The sequence below is a fragment of the Notolepis coatsorum genome (genome assembly GCF_963971535.1).
Source record: "Notolepis coatsorum genome assembly, chromosome: 1".
NCBI classification, from domain to species: Eukaryota; Metazoa; Chordata; class Actinopteri; order Aulopiformes; family Paralepididae; genus Notolepis; species Notolepis coatsorum.
In genome coordinates, this window is record NC_140165.1 from 245,639,851 (window position 1) to 245,665,860 (window position 26,010).

Below are 26,010 nucleotides of genomic sequence, written 5' to 3' on the forward strand. Positions count from 1 at the left end.
TTTGCATGATTAAAAACGATGGTTCGAACATCCGTTCGAAAAACCCTGGCGAATGTTCGAATCCCAAAAACAGGCTTGTGGCAGCTCTAACTGGAGCTGAGCTGAATGTGTTAAAATAGACATAAAAAGGTGAAGGATTGGACTTTGCGAGAGCTAACTGTAATACAATGTAATTTTTTACAATAATTTACATAACATCTTAAGAAATTACTAACTGACAAAAAAGGTAATGGTAAAGGTAACGCATAAAATGTATTATTGCAGCGGCAAAAGGCGCAGTGGACATTTTTGGGTGCACCTAAATTATGTGCTGGTGCACCTAAATGAAAAAGTTAGGCACACTGGTGCAACCAATGTAAAAGGTTATTCTGGAGCCCTGATAACTTGATTGTTAAAAATATAGAATTATAGAAATAATAAACATTAATTTAGTTCTACTCCGAAACTCCTATCCGACACATTGAAACTTTGCTTGTGGGAAGGATGAGGCTGTGTGACATTAGGCACATTACTGTGTGACATTAGACACATCACTGACATTAGACGACATTAGGCAGGTCACTGTGACATTAGACACATCACTCTGTGACATTAGGTACATCACTATGTGACATTAGGAAATTATCTACTACCAGAAATTGCTAGCTACACTTGTCATCCCTGTGGGCAAATACGGTGTAGTCGTTATGTAATTTATCATACCAGTGTGTCATTTATCATACCACAGTGTGTCATTTATCATAAAAGTGTCATTTATCATAGCACATTATGTAATTTATAGGGGTGTAACGGTACGTGTATTTGTCCCGCGAATTTACGGAACGGCGGGCCGTCACGTGCGGTACGCGCAGCCATACGAAGAATACGCCTCACAGCGCACACACACCAGTCGCGCATGCAGGCACTCGCGGGTTCCGTGTCCGTGTGAGAACAGCGTGCGGCACACCGAGTCCGACTTCAGAAGGCACATTTACATTGGAACAGCTGCAGGGTCATTACAATTTTACAGTTTTCTTTCATTTTCTTGTTCGCCCAATAATGTCAACCAAATGAAGCCAATGGAAAGACACTCACACGCGTCGCCAACACACACACCAACATTCTCCCCCGCCGGACTCTCAGGCAGAGCTGATCAAATAAAAAAAAGAAACTTACATACTGAGCTCCTCTCCAGTTGAACTGCTACTGTGTTTAAATCCAAATAATCCTCTGCCATTGTTGTAACATGTCATCTGTTCTCTATTCAGTCTCGTGAAGTAAAATTCTCTCTGAAACTGAAACTTAGCAAGGATAAGTTGTTAAAGGGACAGTAGGCAATTCATTTATTCAGTGGATGCCTGAACACAGAATGACACCAGTATCACTGACTACCACGGCAAGCCTATAAAAAATTATTCTATTTAATAATAATAATTATAATAATTATCATAAATATATAATGATAATTATAAATTATTATAAAAAATAAATAATAATAATAATAAAAAAATTATAAATTAAATTATAAATAATTTTTTTTCTGTTGTACCGAAATCGTACCGAACCATGACCCCAATACCGAGGTACGTACCGAACCGTGGCTTCTGTGTACCGTTACACCCCTAGTAATTCATCATACCATAGTGTAATTTATTATACCAGTGTGTCATTTATCATACCAGATTATGTCATTTATCATACCACATTATGTAATTTATCATACCAGTGTGTCATTTATCATACCACATTATGTAATTTATCATACCACATTATGTCATTTATCATACCAGTATGTCATTTATCATACCAGTGTGTCATGTATCATACCACAGTGCCACAGTCATCAGTAAGACTAGATGTGACTCCTCCCCTCTCCTCACCAGTCATGTAGATGTGACTCCTCCCGTCTCCTCACCAGTCATGTCATCAGTAAGACTAGATGTGACTCCTCCCCTCTCCTCACCACAGTCATGTCATCAGTAAGACTAGATGTGACTCCTCCCGTCTCCTCACCAGTCATGTCATCAGTAAGACTAGATGTGACTCCTCCCGTCTCCTCACCAGTCATGTCATCAGTAAGACTAGATGTGACTCCTCCCCTCTCCTCACCAGTCATGTCATCAGTAAGACTAGATGTGACTCCTCCCGTCTCCTCACCAGTCATGTCATCAGTAAGACTAGATGTGACTCCTCCCGTCTCCTCACCAGTCATGTCATCAGTAAGACTAGATGTGACTCCTCCCGTCTCCTCACCAGTCATGTCATCAGTAAGACTAGATGTGACTCCTCCCCTCTCCTCACCAGTCATGTCATCAGTAAGACTAGATGTGACTCCTCCCCTCTCCTCACCACTGGCGTGTCATCAGTAAGACTAGATGTGACTCCTCCCCTCTCTTCACCAGTCATGTCATCAGTAAGACTAGATGTGACTCCTCCCCTCTCCTCACCACAGGCGTGTCATCAGTAAGACTAGATGTGACTCCTCCCCTCTCCTCACCAGTCATGTCATCAGTAAGACTAGATGTGACTCCTCCCCTCTCCTCACCAGTCATGTCATCAGTAAGACTAGATGTGACTCCTCCCCTCTCCTCACCAGTCATGTCATCAGTAAGACTAGATGTGACTCCTCCCCTCTCCTCACCAGTCATGTCATCAGTAAGACTAGATGTGACTCCTCCCCTCTCCTCACCACAGTCATGTCATCAGTAAGACTAGATGTGACTCCTCCCCTCTCCTCACCACAGTCATGTCATAAGTAAGACTAGATGTGACTCCTCCCCTCTCCTCACCAGTCATGTCATCAGTAAGACTAGATGTGACTCCTCCCCTCTCCTCACCACAGGCGTGTCATCAGTAAGACTAGATGTGACTCCTCCCCTCTCCTCACCACAGTCATGTCATCAGTAAGACTAGATGTGACTCCTCCCCTCTCCTCACCACAGTCATGTCATCAGTAAGACTAGATGTGACTCCTCCCCTCTCCTCACCAGTCATGTCATCAGTAAGACTAGATGTGACTCCTCCCCTCTCCTCACCAGTCATGTCATCAGTAAGACTAGATGTGACTCCTCCCCTCTCCTCACCAGTCATGTCATCAGTAAGACTAGATGTGACTCCTCCCCTCTCCTCACCACAGGCGTGTCATCAGTAAGACTAGATGTGACTCCTCCCCTCTCCTCACCACAGTCATGTCATCAGTAAGACTAGATGTGACTCCTCCCCTCTCCTCACCACAGTCATGTCATCAGTAAGACTAGATGTGACTCCTCCCCTCTCCTCACCAGTCATGTCATCAGTAAGACTAGATGTGACTCCTCCCCTCTCCTCACCAGTCATGTCATCAGTAAGACTAGATGTGACTCCTCCCCTCTCCTCACCAGTCATGTCATCAGTAAGACTAGATGTGACTCCTCCCCTCTCCTCACCAGTCATGTCATCAGTAAGACTAGATGTGACTCCTCCCCTCTCCTCACCAGTCATGTCATCAGTAAGGCAGTGGTTACCTTTTCTTCTCCCCTCTCCTCACCACAGGCGTGCCTCCTGCCCCAGGGGCAGCTCCAGGAGGGGCAGGCTGGCCGGGGCAGAGTGCCCGTTTCCTCCACGTCTTCCCCGGTCGCCGGCTCCACCACCAGCAGACCAGATTCGTCCATGACACGGTGGTGGCCAGACTCTCACCGGAGGACATCAGGAAGGCCAGGGAGGCCAAGCAGGCCCTGGTCAAACCCGTCAGACAGAAGGTCAGCTGTGGCTCGTGGGATGAAACCGGACACGGGACACCTCCAGGGAAGACATTCCCCCGTGTTGCTTACAGCGCTAGCTGCTTGTAGTTGGACTGTACCAGGGCTGGGGCTGGGGCTGGGGCTGGGGCTGCTCGATTGTGGAAACAATCACCATCATGTTGGTTGATATTGAAATGCCGATTTATTAAACACGATCACTCATTGATTGGAGAACATCATATGTGTTTATTGAACTTTAACACATGTTTGGTCTCTTTGTGGCGCAGCCACGACCGTGTAACAAATCCTGCACAGTATTCCAGCTTGTTGTGTAAGAGCGACACCTCGAAACAGACGACTGGATTCGTTTTAAGTTAACTTTCTTCTTGCCCAAAGGCCGCCTTTCTGTCATCTTCTTCAAGTTACCAAAGTAACTCAACACGAGCTGGAGCTACTGCTTGGGGGATGGGGGGTGGCAGCGCTGTGAAGGAAGTGTGTGCTGAGCTTACAACACAAGACAAAATGAGAGCAACACGACATGCAGGACAATAATCTTTTTTTTATCCCGATTATCTTGTTTTCATGATCATGTGAAGATTAAATCATAATTGTAATTGAAACTCTACTAATCGCCAGCCCTGACCAGTGTTTCTGATGGCACATCACTGTGAAATTAGGCATGGCACTGTGTGACATTAGGCACATTGCTGTGTGACATTAGGCAATAGGCATGGCACTGGGACATTAGGCACATTACTGTGACATTAGGCACATTACTGTGACATTAGGCACATCACTGTGACATTAGGCATGGCACTGTGTGACATTAGGCAATAGGCATGGCACTGTGACATTAGGCACATTACTGTGACATTAGGCACATCACTGTGACATTAGGCACATCACTGTGACATTAGGCATGGCACTGTGTGACATTAGGCAATAGGCATGGCACTGGGACATTAGGCACATCACTGTGACATTAGGCATGGCACTGCGATATTAGGTACATCACTGTGTGCCATTAGGCATGGCACTGTGTGACATTAGGCACATTGCTGTGTGACATTAGGCACGGCACTGGGACATTAGGCACATCAGGCGTAAAAGAAAAAATTGTTTGGTTCCGGTTGCCGACCGACCCTGCCGATTTAGGTGCCACCCAATTTATTTTATGAGTATAAAAAATATATATTAAGGGCGGCTACGTGGTGCAGTGGGAAAGGCGCTCACCACGAATACTGGAGACGCTGGGTTCACCTGTTCGAGCCCAGCACTCCACATTGCTTTCAGTTTAGCTGGTCGTCCGCACTAATACACATTGGCAGTATTAGGGGGTGGGAAACTGATGGGTGGGGATCGGGCGTTGTGGACAGCGACTCCTACAGGTCGGTTGGTGCGCCTGCGCAGTAAAATCAGGAAGCGATGGGGGCGGCGCCCCTCCAAAGCGCAGACCCCTGACGCTGAAAGATCGCGCTGCGCAGGTGAAAAGATGCAACTGCTGTTACCTCGAGTATCGGAGGGGACTCGTGCTATGTATGACTTAGTCCACATTGCAGCCGGCTTGTGGGAGGCAAGAAACAGCGTTCGAGACAGGGGAGGGTTGAATTGGATGATACGAAATTGGGATGGGAGAAAAATAGAAAATGGGAGAAAAAGTGGATAAAAAAAAATATATATATATATATTAACCTATTCTCCGCCAATCACGTGTTAAGGTGGGTTTCTCCGCCATGCTGTGTGCCAATCACGCCGTAAGGCGTGTTTGAGATCAATATTTCATATTTTCGTCATGGTATTCATATTTCACCCACGGAGTCTTGGCTGATGCTGTCTGAGCCATCACAACTCTGCAACGCTTCAATACCGCCACCTGGTGGCCGATCGGCGAGTTGCCAAACCGGAAGTGCCCATTGGAGCTCGGTCCGTCCCCTATTTTCGTCCGGTCACTCGTTTATCGTCCCGGGGCTCAATACAGACACCGTCGATATGGATCTTTGCCATAACTCAATAATCAACATGATTTGCACGTGTATTAGTAATATACAAACCGGAAATGGATCGCATTGATCAACATCCCATAATTGGGATCTGTTTGCTCCACTCTCATCGCCCAACACTACGAGGAGACTGGGGTGAGTTTCAGCGTTTTTCTTTATCATTTTGGATACAAACTGCTCTGATCAATATATCACCCATACTACATAAATCATTTAACGTTGGTCATTGAATTATAAACGACCCCCCCCCCCCCCCTCCGTTCACCCGCAGATGATCAGTCATGACGTTTAGGACCATGTACAGTTGAATTTTTTAATATAGCATGGATCGGTATCAAAACTGCATTTGATAATCTAATATATGCATTTATGCCTATATCTCACGTTCTATGAAATACTGCAGAAAACGATAAAAACATATTTATACTCTAGACGGTATTTTAGTATGAATGTGTGAATGAAAAAGTAAAACGTTCCTACATCCTGAACGATAGATAATTGATGTTGAATGGGCCATAGTAATGTCAATTTAGCAATACAATTTAAAAAGTTATAGCCCTGCAAAGAAGGTGAACATCTCCATAGACAAATGGCGCTGGCAGAGAATGGTTTAGGATGATCAAAGTGGTGGCAGAGAATGGGTTAAATATTTTTTTTCTTCTTTTTTTTTTACACTAAAGTTTCATAAAAATCTTAGTCAAACCTTTAGTATTATGTATATTAAACATGCTGGCAGAGTACATGCATCCAAGTTGTCGTGAACATTTTAATTAAATAAAAAAATTCCCTATCCATAGTAGCCGTGGGAAAAAATAAAATAAAATAAATTCCCTTATGGCCTTAACTGACAACCAACAGGAACCAAACAATTTTTTCTTTTATGCCTCACTGTGTGACATTAGGCACGGCACTGTGTGACATTAGGCACATCACTGTGTGACATTAGGCACATCACTGTGTGACATTAGGCACATCACTGTGTGACATTAGGCACATCACTGTGTGACATTAGGCACATCACTGTGTGACATTAGGCACATCACTGTGTGACATTAGGCACATCACTGTGTGACATTAGGCACATCACTGTGTGACATTAGGCACATCACTGTGTGACATTAGGCATGGCACTGTGACATTAGGCACATTGCTGTGTGACATTAGGCACATCACTGTGTGACATTAGGCACATCACTGTGTGACATTAGGCACATCACTGTGTGACATTAGGCACATCACTGTGTGACATTAGGCACATCACTGTGTGACATTAGGCATGGCACTGTGACATTAGGCACATTGCTGTGTGACATTAGGCACATCACTGTGTGACATTAGGCATGGCACTGTGACATTAGGCACATTGCTGTGTGACATTAGGCATGGCACTGTGACATTAGGCACATTGCTGTGACATTAGGCACATCACTGTGTAACAGCCCGAGGCTACAGCTAGTTAAATGACCTTCAGCCCTGACCAGTGTGTCTGATCTCCATGTGTTGAAGCCCTGACCAGTGTGTCTGATCTCCATGTGTTGAAGCCCTGACCAGTGTGTCTGATCTCCATGTGTTGAAGCCCTGACCAGTGTGTCTTATCTCCATGTGTTGAAGGAATACCTTCATGTATCTGCAGTCACATAATGTAGAGCATACTAATGTGCACATTGCTCCTCCTGGCATGTAGTTCAAACATTGACAGGTGCTCTGCCCTTATGTCTGTGTGTTATGTAACATGTCTTACTGTATAGTTCAAGGTTGCCACCTGAGGAGCTCGCCACATGCCTAGGACCGTTTAGCCTGCGGTGTTGTTGCCCTCAGATTTGGATGTCCACTTGCATTTGAACGATGTTGGAGACATCATGTGATGTGTTCTTCCTCAGCTGAGCGACCGCGCCAGGGAGAGGAAGGTGCCCGCCACCAGAATCAGCCGGCTAGCCAACTTTGGGGGTGAGAGCAGTGTGATTTTTCACAGCTCCATAACTCGCCATCCAAATAATCATTGTACCCTGTCTGCAATCATTGTATACAATACATGTTCGTAGTTTGTTTTCCAACTATACTTGTCATATGCTACGGTCAAGAGAGCGAATATTCCCTCCTCCCTCTGCATCTCATCACATGATCTGCTGACCATCTACAACGGGGGAAATGTGATCCATTACTGTTAGAATGTTTGGCTCGCCAAGTGTGCCCCTCGGCTCTGCAGTGAATGTAGTCCAGAACCTCATTATGTAAGGGATAATGTATAGCTACGAGGTCATTGTCGCAAAATTATTGACCGACACTGCGTTCTGGAACGCAGTGAAGGTCAATTATTTTGCGACAATGACCGAGTATAGCTATACATTATCCCGCTTATTACATGGCTAACTTACTAACAATATACGTAATTCATTTTACACCATCGACAAGACGAGATCAAATGCAGACGCAGTTGTTCTGTGGCTCCTCTGTCATCGCCGGCAGCCGGCAGGTGTGTGGACTTGATTGCACTGATGTAGTGCAGCTGTGCATAATGCTAATGCTTAGCTTTCGTGACTGTGATCAAAATGCTTGATTGGTGAATTGGTCAATAGCGCTATGTTGCCCCTAACAGCGGTCATTATTGCGCGTTGCCCATGACAGTGGTGAATTATCGAGAAATAATTGACCGCTGTCAGGGGCAACCGAGCGCTATTGACCAATCACAATCAAGCATTTTGGCGAATGTTAAAACGCCATGTAATAAACGCTGATAACGTAGCTATGTGTATTGCCATATCTCCACCGGCCTCCCCTATCCTCTTCCATAGTGGTTATATCACAGCTGGACCCTGTCGAGGAGCGTGGTTGTGTTGTTTTGAGACACACTTTGATCTCCCAACGGTTGATTTAATTTTTGTATGGAAAGATATTATTTATTGTGATCTTAAAACACTTGGCTGCACTTCGGATGACACTTCCAACGTCAAATGTTTTGAGGTGGAAGGATGCTCAAGGATGCGGCTCATTAGATAAGAATCATAATAAAAATGATTTAAAAGTAGTTGGAAAATAGTTGCTGAAAACATGTGAAAAGACTGAACTATGTAGAACTGAGTAAATTGTTTGTGATAAATATTGACTTGATGACACACTAGAGCCGTCCTTAGCATAACCCCTCCCCTAATGCTATATTAAAAACTAGAGACTATTAGCATAGCCCCTCCCCTAACGCTATATAAAACCTATAGCTAATTAGCATAACCCCTCCCAAATGTTATATAAAACTAGACCTCATTAGCATAACCCCTCCCCAACACTACAAACTAGAGTGTATTAGCATAACCCCTCCTCCAACACTACAAACGAGAATTAGCATAACCCCTCCCCCAATGTTATATACAGCTAGAGCTCATTAGCATAACTCCTCCCCTAACACTAGTTTAAACATAAAGTCCATTAGCATAACTCCTCCCCTAACACTATATTAAAACTAGAGTACATTAGCATAACTCCTCCCCTAACACTATATTACAACTAGAGTGCATTAGCATAACCCCTCCCCAATGTTATATAAAACTAGACCTCATTAGCATAACCCCTCCCCAACACTATACAAACTAGAGTGTATTAGCATAACTCCTCCCCTAACGCTATATAAAAACTAGAGTGCATTGGCATAACCCCTCCCCTAACACTATAGACCACTGCACGTCCACGTTACATTGAGCTCATGGAGGAGAGAGCGGGGGGAGAAAATGTATGAATGTGGATGAGAGCCTTGACATTAAATGGTTGTAGCTGCAGCTGTGGGGGTGCTGGAGACATGATCTCCTGAATACGGAGAGGCCAGTCCCAGGTCGATCAGCACTTTCTCGGCCGAGCTATAGTCACTTTTCAGCACCTACTCCCGAACTCCACATGTGCAGATTGCCCACGGAGTCTCTCTGGATTGTCCAGAGATCTAGGTTTATCAATCTGCCCATGCAGAGTTCGGGAGTAGGTGCGGAAAAGTGACTATAGCTTGGCCGAGAAAGTGCCGATCGACCTGGGACTGGCCTCCGTATTCAGGAGACTCGGGCGTATAAAAGTATATTGGATCATGTCTCCAGCACCTCCACAACTGTAGCTACAACCACTTAATGTCAAGGCTCTCATCCACATTCATTCATTTTCAAAAACTAGAGGCATTAGCATAACCCCTCCCCTAACGCTATATTAAAACTAGAGTGCATTAGCATAACTCCTCCCCTAATGCTATATTAAAACTAGACACATTAGCATAACCCCTCCCCTAACACTATATAAAAACTAGAGGAATTAGCCTGGTTCTCCCTGAGTTTATAGTAGCTCCAAAGTGTAACATAACAAAGCTAATGCTAACCATTTCATGTGAATGGAAAGTGCTAAAACAATTAGCATCATACTGTGGGAGGTATAGTTAAATAAAAACACAGATCTGGGTGGTTTAACCTAGTTTGATAGTAAATTAGTCAAACTTTCTAACCAAGTAGGGTCCATTTGGTATATTGGGTAGTTTATTGCAAAACGTTTAAGCTAATGCTAACTGTTTCATCTATGTGAATGGAAAATGCTAACAAGATTAGCGCCATACTCCAGGAGGTATAGTTAAATAAAAACACAGTTCTGGCTGGTCTAGCCTAGTTTGCTAGTTAATCAATAGGGAGGTGTAGTCTGACGTCACTGGTTGTTCCACCCGTATAGGATTTATCATTGGGAAAATGGATTATCGGCTATTGTAATAATTCTGCCGCATAGAAATTGAAAAGCTTTCCATTTTTGCACAAAATGAGTTCCCTTCTATCACTAACATTATTGTTTAAGCATTTTTGGTTGAAATAAAATTTGCCGATTTTTTTTATGATTAATTGCGAATATTTTCATGTTGAGCTATAGCTTGTGGATGAATAAGCACAGAAAGGTACACCATGCCATTGTTAATGCTTTATTTGTTTTAAACGAGACGATTTAGAAATGGGCAATGGGGAAATGCATTGGGTTGGACAGAGGGTGGAACACGAAAAACGGCAATGACGTCACCACTACACCTCCCTATTAGTCAAGTACAATCCATTTGATAGATATGGTCGTTTATAGCAAAATGCTTTAGTGATTGAATGGAAAAATAAAATGGCACTTGAGAAAGAAAGCTGTCAAAATCAAGTGATCTGACCACACCACCACAATCCTGAGAAGATGGTCTGAGCAGCCAGATGAGCTGTTTTTGAGCTGGGTTTTACAATAGTTATCAACGTTTTTAATCATTCAGATTTTGCTGGGTGGTTAACAATTTTTTTCTGTGGTGGATAAAACTTTATTTATTTGAACTTTACCCCAACTTTAACTCATTCAGCGCCGTCCACGCATATATACGCATTTGTCCGCCAATCGAATAACGCCAACCACGTATATATACGTTATTTGATCGTTATTTCTTTTATTTGCTATTTCCATTCATAAATCATCCAGGAAGGGTGTGTCACCATATGGAATGACTCTGAGATCGCAAAAGTACAATACCGCCGCCTGGTGGTATGCAGCCGATGTTGCACTTTGTGACTGTATGTGGCTGTGTATCATTGAAATTCATCCGGGCGGAGTTTTCGAGTAGCCTGGACCCCGAGGGGTCTCCCCGATCACATTGAATCGCTTTCGGGACGCCCGATCATTATGCTATGGGGGGTTATGTCGTGGCCCAAATGGACATACGATCTAGCAGATGGCAATCAAATAATTGGAATATTCTTTTTGGAATCTCATCGGCCACAGGTAAGAGCAATTTAACGTCAATTTCAGCTTGGTTGTGCATTGTTTTCATAGCCATCGCCCTGATCAGCGTATGCTGTTGTACTAACGAATGCCGTTATTGACAATCAATAAATCAGAAACGAGCCCCCCCTCCCCCTTTCATGCATGCATGATGGAACGTAATATACCGATCATATGCATTTGAATTTTTAATTGTAGCGTGTATAGGGACGAAATGCCAATGGATTAAGTATATTATGCGTTGCAGCCTAATACTAGCCTCCCAGGAATTAGCCTAAACCGCTCTAAAACCATACTTATATTCACCACGGTATAAAACGGGAATGTATGGATGGAAAAAATATTCCTTTTTCACATCTTGAACGATAGATGCTCGATGTCAAATGAGCCATAGTATTGCATCCATAGCTATAATATTTAAATAGTTATAGCCCTGCAAACAAGGTGAGCAAATCCCACCATTTACAGCGGTGGCGGTAGCTACTACAGGATGAGGCTAATCCCCGGCGCTGAATGAGTTAAAGGTGCTATAGATCAGGGGTTCCCAAACTTTTCAGGCCGGGGCCCAGAAAATAAGGCGTCAGAGAGCCGCGGCCCAATGCACATCGTCGGGCTTTTTTTTTCTTTTTTTTTGCCATGCGACCGATTTTTTAAGCCAAATATCACTTCAATCCTATTAAGTTAGTTCAAGTTAGTTATTCATTTATATGTGCTATTTATGAGAGGGCTAACTTGTTGCAAAATAATGATAATAATAATAGCCTCATTAAAATACTATTGTTGCTTCGGTTGTTTTCAGCGTTTTATGTGCATAATCTGTTATTTAGTTTGAAATGTTCGTTGAAATAAGTAGATTTTTCGTTTTTGTTTATTTATTAAGTTAATATAAAACCATATAGTAACATTTTAGAATACAATAGAATAGAATTTTAGAATACAACTAGAAACACTGTCCTGGCCTGCTTATAAGTTCAGTGGCCTGACAAAAAAAATAAAAAAAAATCATCTCGCGGCCCACCCGTGGCTGCTCGCGGCCCACCTTTGGGTCGCGACCCCGACTTTGGGAACCACTGCGTATAGATAACATGCAGTCACTAGATGCCGCACTAGAGCACCAGCACATCATTTATCCAATCGGGTGCATTCCATGTGGGGAAATGGGAAGTAGGGAGGGGATACATCCACACAACTTGTAAACAACATTCATTTAGCACCCGCCACATTTCTTTTGAACATTAATCAATTTATTTGGGGGAAAAGCAAAACTTTTACTTTGCACCTTTGGATGTATTATTATTTTTAAATGATTACATACAGGCGCCCAAGTGGCGAACCATGTAACGCGCTGCGTCGTGGCACGGCTGACCCGGGTTCGATTCCCGGACCCGGCGTCATTTGCAGAATGTCTTCCCCCCACTCTGTTTCCCGTTCTTTCTCTCTCTCTCTCTCTACTGGACTGCCCAGTAGTAAAAAGCGATAAATGCAAAAAAGAAAATCAAAAAAAAAATACAAATATTACATACAAATGGTATCTATAGCACCTTTAAATAAACTGGTACATTTATAGTTGGTCTGTTTATAATATGATGCAAATTGTTGCGTTGGTCGTAGGCTTAACTAACTCAGCACTTTCAGTAGTAGAGTAGTGGTGAGAAGGCAGTGTGAATGAATGAAAGATATATATTTTTTTTGAACAAGTATAAAAACAAAGATATATCTGTTCATTTGACATAGAAAAGATAATAACAAAAAAGACAACAAAAAGAGAAACGGATAAACAAATCATAGTTTACCCTGTTCGAAAAAGGAGTAGGAAGAAGTATTATACAGTGCAGTGTAAATGCAGTGTGTATTGATTTAAGTGCACCAGGTGGGAGCGGTCTCACAAGCTGTCTGAAACATGTCCTTTATCTGGGCCCCAGGTTAAATTGGAAACAAATGTATCTGCATATAAAATATTCAATGTAAAATATCTCAAATTCATAACATAAGGTATTATTGTTGCACGATTAGGAGGTTGTTTCCCATTTTGGCTGCAACATTGTGTTGAATTTATGTGTACTGATGCCTGCTATGGATTAATACTACTGTCACTGTCTCATCCCTGTAGCTCTGGGTCATCAGCTACAGTTCATTATCCCTCCTCTCTCTGTGTCTCCACTACAGGACTGGCAGTAGGGCTGGGGATAGGGGCCATCGCAGAGGTGGCAAAACAGTCTCTTGGAGTCAAGCGATCAGGAGGTATGGCTCTCTTTCATCTTTTCTCTCCTCTTTCTTCCTCTCCTCCCCTCCCCTCCTCCCATCTCTCTTCCTCACCTCTCCTCTCTTATCCTCTCCTCCCTTCTCCTCTCATCTCTCTTCCTCCCCTCCCCTCATCTCGCTTCCTCTCCTCTCATCTCTTCCACTCCTCCCATCTCTTCCTCTCCTCCCCTCCTCTCATCTCATCCCTCTTCCTCACCTCCCCTCGCCTCATCTCTCTTCCTCTACTCTCATCTCTCTTCCTCTCCTCCCCTCCCCTCTCCTCCCATCTCTTCCTCTCCTCCCCTCCCTTCTCTCATCTCATCTCTCTTCCTCCTCTCCTCTCTTCTATCGGCTCCCCTCCCCTCATCTCCTTTCTTCCTCTCTTCTCTTCCTCGCCTCCTCCCCTCCCATCTCCTCTCTTCATATAAAGTATTTTGGTCCAGTGTGGTGCTGGCACATTAGACGGAGAGATGGTCAGTTTGTAGGTACTGCAGAAGGCACATATTATGTTTTGAATATGATTTTGATATGTCTTAAAAATAGTTTGGATTATGAAGTTACTTCTATGTTGTGATAACTTCTCTGTATCGCATTTAAATGTGTTGAGAGGAAATCAACATGGAACCAATACAGAAAACCCAGCTAGCAACTGAGGGTAAAGAGACTGCTAGTGTGTCAGGATTTCACGTCTTTACTTTTAAATCTGTACTTTTATAACTTCATGGGGAAGTACTATACAGTATAAGTTATTCTAGGATGGATTTCTTCTTTCATAGTAATTTTCCTTCATGCTTTTTTTTGCCAGTATGACCATATGTTTTTATTATTTCCCTTATCTCTGTGATGTATGTATCGTCTGTGTCCAATAGCCTTATCTGGATTCCTCTTTTGGTTTATTTATTTATTTAATATATATATTCTCTTTTTTTTGTCCCCTTTCCCTGTTCAAATCAAATGTATTTGTAAGGCCTGACAACACACGTTAATGTCCCCATCAGCCGTACACGTCTTCTTTAAACAAGTCAAGAAGAAACATCACAATAAGAACAATTTAAAATAAATGCAAAATAAATGCAACACTCCCAGACATACCCCACGCGAAGGTAAGGAAAAACTCGCTAAAACCTAGCAATAGGAAAAAATTCACCACAGGCAATGTGGAGGAGAGAGACCTTAGAAGGGCCATTCAAGGGGGGATCTCCCTTTTTAGATGTCTGTGATAGTAGTGTTGCAGTAAAAACAGGCGAACAGTTGGTAAGCATGCACTCATATGTGTAGTGAAACACAGATGAGTGCATGCGATAGCAACTGAACATTTTGAAAAATTAAAGATAGAGCTGATAGCGATAGCAACTGAACATTTTGAAAGATTAAAGATATAGCTCATAGCGGATCTATTTGAGGCACAGGGGCGGCGCAAAGAGGGTCGCGTCCTCCCGGTCATCATCACGGGACGTCCAACACTCCGGTCATCACTACGAGACAGCCGGAGACAGGGGGGCACGCAGAGAGGGTCGCATCCTCCCGGTCTTCATCGCGGGACGTCCAACACTCCGGTCATCACTCCGGGACAGGGACAGCCACTCACAGCATTGCAGGATCAAGCAAAAATGTACATCAAATCGTCCTTACCTGTGATCGGGAGTATTCCAAAAATAATATTCCAATTGTTTGATCGCCATCTGGTACATCCAATGTCCATTTGGTCCACGGCATAATCCACCACAACATATGGATCAGGGATATTTGACGCGTTTCAATGGAACCGGGAGAACCGTTCGCCTCGCCCAACAAGGAAAAATGAAACCCGAGACATTTGGCCGTTCCACAGGCCAAGATACAAGGTTACAAAGGGTGCTCGATACCGCCGTCTAGCTGGATGCGGCCGGTATTGCACTTTGGCATTCTCAGGATGATTCCCCATGTTAACCCCGAGTCTGTGTGCCTGTAATGAATAGAAATATCGAATAAAAGAAATAACGATCAAATAGCGAGTATACTCGTTGTTTGGCGTTCAACAATTGGCGCCCAATAACGGTTGGCGGAGAATGAGTTAAGGTTAAAAAATGTATTAAATTCTATTCAAAGTGGTCTTACAAAGGTCTTAAATGTAACTTGTTGAAACCAGCAGGAACCTTTTTAACATATAATAATGATATGTAACATTGAGAGTGTGTGTGTGTTCTAGACCGGGCTCTGCTAGACTCTCCCCTGCTGTCCGAGGCCAACGCTGAGAGGATAGTGAACACACTGTGTAAGGTCCGGGGGGCCGCGTTGAAGATCGGACAGATGCTCAGCATACAAGGTACACAAGCTGGTATCTGTCATCTGTTAGCTGTTATCTGTTTATCTGTTTATCTGTTTAGCTGTTAGCTGTTAGTTGTTATCTGTTATCTGTCATCTGTTATCTGTTTATCTGTCATCTGTTGTCTGTTATCTATCATCTGTTAGCTGTCATCTGTTAGCTGTTATCTGTCATCTGTTTGCTGTCATCTGTTATCTGTTAGCCGTTATCTGTTAGCCGTTATCTGTTAGCCGTTATCTGTTAGCTGTTATCTGTTATCTGTTATCCGTCAGCTGTTAGCTGTTATCGCAGAACGTGCTAGAATGACGCCTCGCGGCAAGGATTTAACATTGAACATTGGAACTTAGCAAACACTTTGATCCTCCACCACTTCCTGCTCCAAGACGATGACCTGACCTAGTAATGTGGTGAAGCTTCTAATGCTGCACCTAAAGATTCACATGTTCCAAAGTCAATATTTATTAGGCAGTTAGTCTCTTTTGAAGAAATGTACATTTTTTAAAACAAACGTATTGATTTTTAGTTTATTCATCCTTTTTTTTAATATATACTTCACACTCTAGCAGCTTAACACTTTCACTGCCCAAGCTTAATTCCTTTTTACCCCCTTGAATGCCCAGCACCACTTCAATGTTAGCGTTAATATCGCCTAATCTATGTTTTAAATTATTATGTGTCTAATCTGCCCGTCGCTTATCAAAGACTCATTTTCCAGTCAACATTGTCGTAGCAGATTGTTTTTTTATCGCTTCATTTCCGGAAAAAATAAGACATTCCATGATAATCGTTAATAATAGTTTTCAAATAAATGCTAGATTATCGATAGTATGTGTGCGCATGCACGCTCGTGCCGCAAGCTGAAAATCGATTCTCCTAGTTACTGACCGCTTGCACAGCCAAACAGCCATATCACATAATCACATAAAAGCTTATATCTCCGTGAAAACGGATCTGATTATCCTAAGCCTGGTAACATAGATTCCTTACCTGAGATCAGATGGTATCCAAATGGATTATTCCAATTCCTGATCTCTATTCGAAAAAATCAATCCTTTTATTGATTCACCGTGTATACTGTAAAAACACATAATCTCCGCTGCTCAGTGGAGCTGATCGACCCCGGCTGCGTGAGTGAGAAGTAAAATGTGGAGTCAGGGATTTTTTCTCTCATTCATTTTCATTGAGTTCAATCCAAAAGGGTGAATTACCGTCTGGGAGACGATAGGGGGGGCGTTTTTTTTCACATCTGAGCGCCTGGAGTGGCTGGATTTCCAACGGTAGACTCGGTTGATGGAATATGAATTCAGATCGCTAATAAAAAAAAAAACTAATTTTTTCGTGATGGGCCTTCAACTCGGGTTGGGCAATCAAAGTGTTAATGTACTAATCAGTAGTTTATGTGGCAGAGAAGCTGTCAAAACAAATACTTGTGAGTTGTGACTAGATCTACTGTGGCAGCAGCAGTGGGGCAGTTTTTCCAGCAGGTGGAGCCAGAGATGGCCTCACAAGCTACTCCACGCACTAACTTCCTCCTGCCAGTGCTTTAGAAATCCTTGTTTGTCACAGCTGATGTGATAGAACGTTGTTTGACTAGATCTGCTCAAGCTGTTGCTGTGGGAGATGAGATTACAGACGAAAGGTGTTCAGGAATGAACTCTGAACTCTATTGATTTACATGCAGTTACAGGACCAGAGTTATTGCTTGCAAGGAAGGACTGGCAAAACACTGAATCATCACAACAACACCACCAGCCCCTCTGCCATCGGCCCGGGGCTCTCGTCCCCCTATTCTGCCACAGCCATGTACATTTAGGAAGGCAGGATGGCCTAAGAGGTAAAGAGGCCGGCCAGTAACCAAAAGGTCGCTGGTTTGATCCCCGGCCCCGACAGGAGGGTGTATTCCAGCTGTGTAGTTGGGTCAAGAACCAAAATTCCATCACCATTCTCTGGCTAAGATGTTTTGATGATTGATTTGACTTCTATGGACCTTTTTATAAAATATTTAGCCCCTGTGTCCCTCCCAAAAATCCCGGCATTTTTTGTCAGATGGCCAAATCCAAAATACCTATATGAGGACTGTGTAACTAGGAGGGATATGAGGACTGTGTAACTAGGAGGGATATGAGGACTGTGTAACTAGGAGGGATATGAGGACTGTGTAACTAGGAGGGATATGAGGACTGTGTAACTAGGAGGGATATGAGGACTGTGTGTGTAACTAGGAGGGATATGAGGACTGTGTGTGTAACTAGGAGGGGTATGAGGACTGTGTGTGTAACTAGGAGGGATATGAGGACTGTGTGTATGTGTAACACTAACTAGGAGGGATATGAGGACTGTGTAACTAGGAGGGATTTGAAGACAGTGTGTATGTGTAACTAGGAGGGATATGAGGAGTGTGTGTATGTGTTACTAGGAGGGATATGAGGACTGTGTGTATGTGTAACTAAGAGGGTTATATTATCATACTATATCATACTCAGGGCAGCTCTGGCTGCAATTGTAGCTTACCACCACCGGTATGACTGTGTATGAATGAATAATGGACTCTGTGAAGCGCTCTGGGTGTCATGAAGAGCGCTATATAAATCCAAGACATCATTATTATTATTATTATACTGGCCAATCGCGTCTCGCTCTGCCTACTGAGATATATCATTATCTCCAGCACCTAGTGTGCCCGGGGAAACAAAACAAATGCACCCACTTGCACGTGACCACGCCACTCCCATGCGTGCCTCTATATTAGCCAGGAAGTGGTCACGCCTCACCCTTCCTCATTCGTTTCCAACGCGGAAGCAGCTCGAACAGGAACTTTGTTATGAAGCGTAGGGAGAAATTACGCAATGTTGGACTTTCGCCAGAAGTATGCCAGCCCCCGGATCCTTCTCGGCACGTCCAGACAGCACGGCGGTCTTGTCCTGTTTTTTCCTCGTCGCTTGACAGCGGACCGATGGACTTCGCGCGACGTTTGGCAGTCGAGCCACGTCGCGCCCAGGTAGGACCTGCGCTGGCAGGCATTGATACTGGCATGTTAATACTGCTCGTTGTCTCGTGAGACGACCGGGCGATGTATTGGCGCAGGGGGCGGGATATTTGGATAAACGTGGTCATCACGACTCACTGTTGGATGTTTTTCCAAGTATCCTAGCGCGTAGCTGATGCTAATGCTAAGATGTTTGGGGCGCCGTTTCCCATGTACCCCGCCGCGTGGATGGGCTGACGACAGGGCTCAGGGCAGGTGTGCATTTTGTGAATCTATGAATTGAAAATGGGGGACCCTGATGTAGACAGGACTAACGTTTTCTCTGGTCTGCATCCCCTTAACAATTGTGTGTATTGGGCTAGCCCTTTCTGCAATATGTTAATAGAGTTTTCGTTCATTCATTCATTTATCCCTTCACAGGTGCACACCGCAGTGGAGGTTATTGCATGACTACTAGTGGAGCAGTGCTTCACTAGTAATAGACTTTGGTCAGCAGCTGCCGCTGGTGTTCCGTGCTTAGTGATGCAGGTGGCATCGGCCCTTTGCCCTGACATGGTGGAACGGTATCCCGCCCGGCCGACGCCAAGAGGCTGAGTCGGCCCGGCAGGTGGCTGGTGGGCTGATGAAGCTTATACTGCCGCGGTACAGAATTTAGCAGCAACTACTACTTTAGCGGCTACTCTCTGGCTCCTCGCATCTTCACCAAGTGCGTGGATACCACACTGGGGCCTCTGCGTCGTCAGGGGATACAAATTGTATTCTACCCTGGACGACGTTCTGGTCATCGGCTGGGCGGAGAAGATCGCCAGGTCTCATACCAGGCAGGTGGTGGAATTCCTCACCAGCCTGGGTTTTGCTGTAGACTGGAACAAGAGTACTCCTCTTCCCCAGTCAACGGGTGGAGTACTGGGCTTATTTCTAAGCTCAAGGTCTGTATGGGCATCCCTCTCAGAGCGGCGGCGAGGGATGTTCTCGGCGCACTCGGGAGGTTCCGTCCTGGCAGGACGTTTACGGCGCTGTCCCGTGATGCGCCTGCTCGGTATGATGGCATCTGCTTCACTTTGTGGTCCCTCTTGGCCTCCTCTTCATGAGGAGGATACGGAGGTGGTTTCCAGTATGAAAATAGACCCGGTGAGAGACAAGTGGAAGCAGCTGAAGGTTCCCGTGTCAGTACTGGGGGATCTCAACCACTGGGGCGCGTGAATACTTTGGGCAACTCAACCATGTCCTTCCGCGTTGCTCTGATTGGTCAGCGTAGGCCAGCGCTCTCCTTCGTGAATACCAGCCGCTCTACGCTTGTTTCCCCCCTCATGAGGCTCCGAGAGAGAGAGAGAGAGAGTAGAGAGAGAGAGAGAGAGAGAGAGAGAGAGAGAGAGAGAGAGAGAGAGAGAGAGAGAGAGAGAGAGAGAGAAGAGAGAGAGAGAGAGAGAGAGGAGAGAGAGAGAGAGAGAGAGGAGAGGAGAGAGAGAGTGAAGAGAGAGAGAGAGAGAGAGAGAGAGAGAGAGAGAGAGTAGGAGAGAGAGAGAGAGAGAGAGAGGAGAGAGAGAGAGAGAGAGAGAGGAGAGAGAGAGAGAGAGAGAGAGAGAGAGAGAAGAGAGAGAGAGAGAGAGATGAGAGAGAGAGAGAGAGAGAGAGAGAGAGAGAGAGAGAGAGAGAGAGAGAGAGAGAGAGAGAGAGAGAGGACCCTAACTTCTTCATTTAGGTGCACCCAAACTTCCACTGCGCCTTTTGCCGCTGCAATAATACATTTCCATACACATTAGTAATTTCTTAACTTTTTAAATTGTATTGCTAAATTGACATTACTATGGCCCATTCAACATCGATTATCTATCGTTCAGGATGTTTTACTTTTTCATTCACACATTCATACAAAAATACCGTCTAGAATATAAATATGTTTTTATCGTTTTCCTGCAGTAATTCCTAGAACGTGAGATATATATAGGCATAAATGCATTATATAGATCAAATGCCGTTTGATACAGATCCAAGCTATATAAAAAATTTCAACTGTACATGGTCCTAAACGTTATGACTGATCATGCGCGGGTGAACGGGGGGGGGGGGGGGGTGTTTATAATTCCGTGATCGTCGTTAAATGCTTCATGTAGTATGGGTGATATATAGATCAGAGCAGTTTGCATCGATAATGATAAACAAAAATGCTGAAAGTCACGGCAGCCTCCTCTTACCGTTGGGCGATGATACTGGAGCAAACAGATCCCAGTTATTTGATGGGGATCGAGGCGATCCATTTCCAGTTTGTATAATACTAATACACGCCTAAATCATGTGGATTATTGAGTTATGGCAGCGATCCATATCCACGGTGTGTGGCTAGAGTCCTGGGATGATATGCGAGTGGCCGGACGGATTTAGGAGATGCACCGATATGCAACAGGCATATCCGGTTTGGCAACTCGCCGATCATCCACCAGGTGGCAGTGTTGAAGCGTTGCAGAGTCCCACAGCATCATACAAGGCTCCGTGAGTGAAATATGAATACCATGGCGGAAATATGAAATATGATCACAATAACGTCGTACGCCGTGATCTGGCAGAATTCGCATGAACTTGAAACCCGTTGTACGACGTGAATGGCGCACAAAGTGTTAAGATGTTATGTAAATTATTGTAAAAAATAACATTGTATTACAGTTAGCTCGCAAAGTCCAATCCTTCACCTTTTTATGTCTATTTTAACACATTCAGCTCAGCTCCAGTTAGAGCTGTCCTAAGCCTGTTTTTGGGATTCGAACATTCGCCAAGGTTTTTCGAACGGATGTTCGAACCATCGTTTTTAATCATGCAAACAATTTGCTCCTAAATAGGGAGGTGTAGTCTGACGTCAGTTTGGACCGCCTGCGAGGTCCACCCGTATAGGGATTTATCTTTGGGAAAATGGATTATCGGCTATTGTAACAATTCTACCTCATGAACATTTGGAAAGCTTTCCATTTTTGCACAAAATGAGTTCCCTTCTATCACTAACATTATTTGTTAAGCATTTTTGGTTGAAATAAAATTCAGCGTCCTTTTTTTTTTTACAATTAATTGCGAATATTTTCCTGTTGAGCTATAGATTGTGGATGAATAAGCACAGAAAGGTACACCATGCAAATGTTGATGCTTTATTTGTTTTAAACGAGACAATTTAGAAATGGGCAATGCGCAAATACATTGTGTTTTCAAGATGATGGACCGGCCGGAAACAGCAATCATGTAACCACTACACCTCCCTATAGACCAGGAAGTAACCACTACACCTCCCTATAGACCAGGAAGTAACCACTACACCTCCCTATAGACCAGGAAGTAACCACTACACCTCCCTATAGACCAGGAAGTAACCACTACACCTCCCTATACTAATAGACTTTCGGGTATTTTATTTAGAAAAATGGCCACTTCCGCCTGCGCCTCAACCCAGCGTAAGCGTACTGTCGAGTCTTGACTAGCAAAGTTTAGGCACATAGCGCACATTGCTGCGGTTGAGTAGTAGATGTACCTACTTACTGGTCACGGAAGGCTTGAATAACGTTTGAATGATAATCCATTTTGTAAATACATTTGTTGAAACAGCTTCGTTGGCCGACGGCTCCTGCTATCTTAACGTTAGCTAAAGCTAAAGGTCTAACGTTACATAGCTTAATTAACGCGTATAACATACCTGTGTAACGTTAAGCAGATTGTGTTCCGCTGGGAAAGCATCACTGCATACACTTTGTTTAATCCAAACGTCCATTCGGAAACGTTGTATTATGAAACCAGTATGAGACGCTGTGTTTTTTTATCGTTTCAATTCGGAAAGTTGATGCTCACATGGCTTTTTTGTTTATCCCGTCATTCAGCGAATAATAATGGCAGGGTGATGATCAGAGCCAATCAGAGCCAGATCGGGGCTGGTCTTTGCATAATGCACATGTTATAGCCAATCAAAGGCAGAGATATATTTTTTTTAGAACACACATGGCCACGCGGAAAAAAACGATACACACACACACAGACAGACAGACCTGCTGGGAGCACCAGTGCGACGAGGGAAAACATCCAGTCGCACGGCACTGAGATTTGGTCGCAAAATGCGACCAAAACAGGCGCACCCTGGAGCCCTGAGGGCAGGACTTTGATCCTGATCGCGCCGGACCCGGGCACGGCTGTGTGGTTCCCGGTCCTGGTTCAGCTCTTGGTGGCCCCGCCGTGGCCTGTTCCGTGGTCGCCGCGGGTCCTCTCTCAGGCACATGGGACGCTGTTTCTGCGTCCTGTTCTGGGGCAGCCATTGATGGTTTGGCTGCTGAAAGGGTGAATCTGGAGGGGATGTGTCTGAACCCTACTGTGGTTAACACCATCCGGAACGCACACGCTCCGTCCACTACTGCGGTTTACGCTGGGAAGTGGCGTATGTTTCAGGAGTGGTGTGAGGTTGGGGGCCTGGACCCAGTGCCTTGCCCCCTGGACTCGGTTCTTTCCTTCCTCCAGTCTGTCCAGGATAGGCTGTCGGCCGCAGCTATATCTTGTCACGTGGGCTTTGAGGGCGGTACGCTGTTTGCCCACCCTCTCGTGAAACGTTTCCTGCTTGGCGCTCGGCGTCTCAAGCCTGTGGAACGTTCTCTGTCTCCGAGTTGGGACCTCCAACTGGGCCTGGGCCGGTTGTCTGAGGCCCCGTTTGAGCCTCTTGAGCAGGCGCCCCTCCCTGGCAGGGGCTTACGGGCCCTCAGGGGGTGCATTTGACGTGGCCACGCGTCCGCTCTGCCCTTTATCTCAGTAGGCAGAGTGAGACGCGATTGGCCAGTATGATAATATAACGTAAGGTTATCCTATAACCCTAGTTATATGAATACTGGCTGAGCGTCTCGCTCTTCAGCGCCCTGAGGTCCCTTGGATGTTTTCCGCGTATGGAATTCGAACTTGGAAGGGTGAGGCGTGACTACTTCCTGGCTAATATAGAGGCACGTATGGGAGTGGCATGGTCACGTGCAAGTGGGTGCATTTGTTTTGTTTCCCCAGGCACACTAGGTGCTGGAGATAATGATATATCTCAGTAGGCAGAGCGAGACGCTCAGCCAGTATTCATATAACTAGGGTTATAGGATAACCTTACGATATGAGGACTGTGTGTATGTGTAACTAGGAGGGATATGATGACTCTGTGTATGTGTAACTAGGAGGGATTTGAAGACTGTGTGTGTAACTAGGAGGGATATGAGGACTGTGTGTAACTAGGAGGGATATTGTCCTAGTGTGGACCTTTTGGACAGACATCCATCACACTGTGGACAGTGAAAGTCAGTGTATACATTTACATGCACATTAATATTCCAATATCTTTCACGACACTCAAGTATTGTGTGTGTGAATTGCCGTGTGTGAACGTAAAGGCCATATCTCATTTATAATAGCCAGGATGAGCTCATTTGGAAACACCTAATCCTGTCTACTGTTGGGTTTTGTGGTCTTTGTGAGTTTGGTTTACATGGTAACAGGGCTGGGTAATATAAAATAAATTCATATCACGATAATCATCTGGATTCTTTCTGATATCAATATATATCACAGTATCTGTTTACATGTGCAAAATCACAAGATATATAATCCAATTGCTGTTCATCGCATTGAACTGCATGATGATGTACAGTGATATAAAACCAAAATGCTTATTTTCAACATCCCCTCAAATAATACATACTTACTCATTTCCGATATCACAACATCATAATTTCATCCCGAAGTCATCCTGACACGATGAATGATAATATAGAATTATCACTCAACCCCACCTGGCAATACTCTCAATACTCCAGGATAATAAATGGTAATTGGTGCATTTATATAACGGCTTTTAATTTATCCAAAGCGCTTTACAATTTTAGTTCCTCACATTTGACCCATTCACTCACACATTCACACACCAACGGCGGAGGCAACCATGCAAGGTGCCAACCTGCTCATCGGGAGCAGTTAGGGGTTAAGTGTCTTACTCAAGGACACTTCGACACGCTGCCCGGGAGGAGCGGGAATCGAACCGGGAACCTTCAGATTACCAGACGACTGCTCTACCTCCTGAGCAACTGTCGCCCCAATAATGTATCCTGGACTATCAGTAGTCAACATGTGTATAAACTCATAATCCGGTTTTAAGACTGAATATTAGCCAGGATCCTGAACATTAACAGTCATGTAATATTGTTTTAATGTTGTCTGTTCCCTTCCAGACAACTCGTTCATCAACCCTCAGCTCCAGAAGATCTTTGAGCGGGTCAGACAGAGCGCAGACTTCATGCCCACCTGGCAAATGAATGTAAGTGATCAGTCTCAACGTTTTTTCATGTCAACGGTTTTCCTTGGGGTGTTCAGACAGTTAGTAAACGAAATAATGAATTACTTGAGAATAAGTAACTGTTTGTTGTTTGGGACCAGGTTTCATGGGTAAGTCTGCCAAGTTATGTATAGATTTCATGATGATATTCATTAGGAGTTCAAGGTTTGATGTTACAGATGGAGCCATTAGTTTTCCTAACCATTTTGCCGCGACGAGCGCATGGTGGTCTCACGTCATTTGAATTCATTAGGAAACCAGGCTGCTGTTCTGTTTTAATGCCGCCAGGAGGCGCAAAGTCTGTTGACTTCCTCATCACTACAGGCGAGCCACTGTCAACGTTGGGACGGCGCGAGACTGAGAGAGACTTGTTTATTGTGAATTGAAAATACGCCGGTAAAGTGGGGAGGGAGACTTGTTTATTCAAGTAAGCTATAATACAGTATATAACATGGCCACCAGACATATTCTCTCCGTGAAATTGCATTTCTCCGTCGCGCAAAAAGCTGTTTTCTTTTACTTTGAAAAATTGTCACTTTCGCCTCAGTACTCAGCTACTGTATGAATGAAAATACGTTGCTAAGCTAGCGAACATATTTGCATTCCTTATTCATTTCAGTAACGTTATGTTTTCAAAGAATTAAGGACATGTCAACAACAGGGTGGATCTGGAATGCAACTGTCTGGATTATGCATTGAAACTCGAAAGA

The 26,010-nt window shown here is 44.3% G+C and overlaps 1 protein-coding gene across 2 annotated transcripts in view; it reads left to right on the forward strand.

The window, feature by feature from the left end:
* The window catches only part of coq8b (coenzyme Q8B), a 68,501-nt gene that overhangs the window by 13,455 nt on the left and 29,036 nt on the right, over window positions 1-26,010 (forward strand). For both annotated transcript variants that reach the window (XM_084335327.1, XM_084335328.1), the window contains exons 4-8: window positions 3,511-3,716; window positions 7,579-7,645; window positions 13,616-13,690; window positions 15,879-15,995; window positions 25,197-25,282. In XM_084335327.1, coding sequence (XP_084191453.1) covers window positions 3,511-3,716; window positions 7,579-7,645; window positions 13,616-13,690; window positions 15,879-15,995; window positions 25,197-25,282 — 551 coding nt within the window. The remainder of the gene's footprint in view (window positions 1-3,510; window positions 3,717-7,578; window positions 7,646-13,615; window positions 13,691-15,878; window positions 15,996-25,196; window positions 25,283-26,010) is intronic.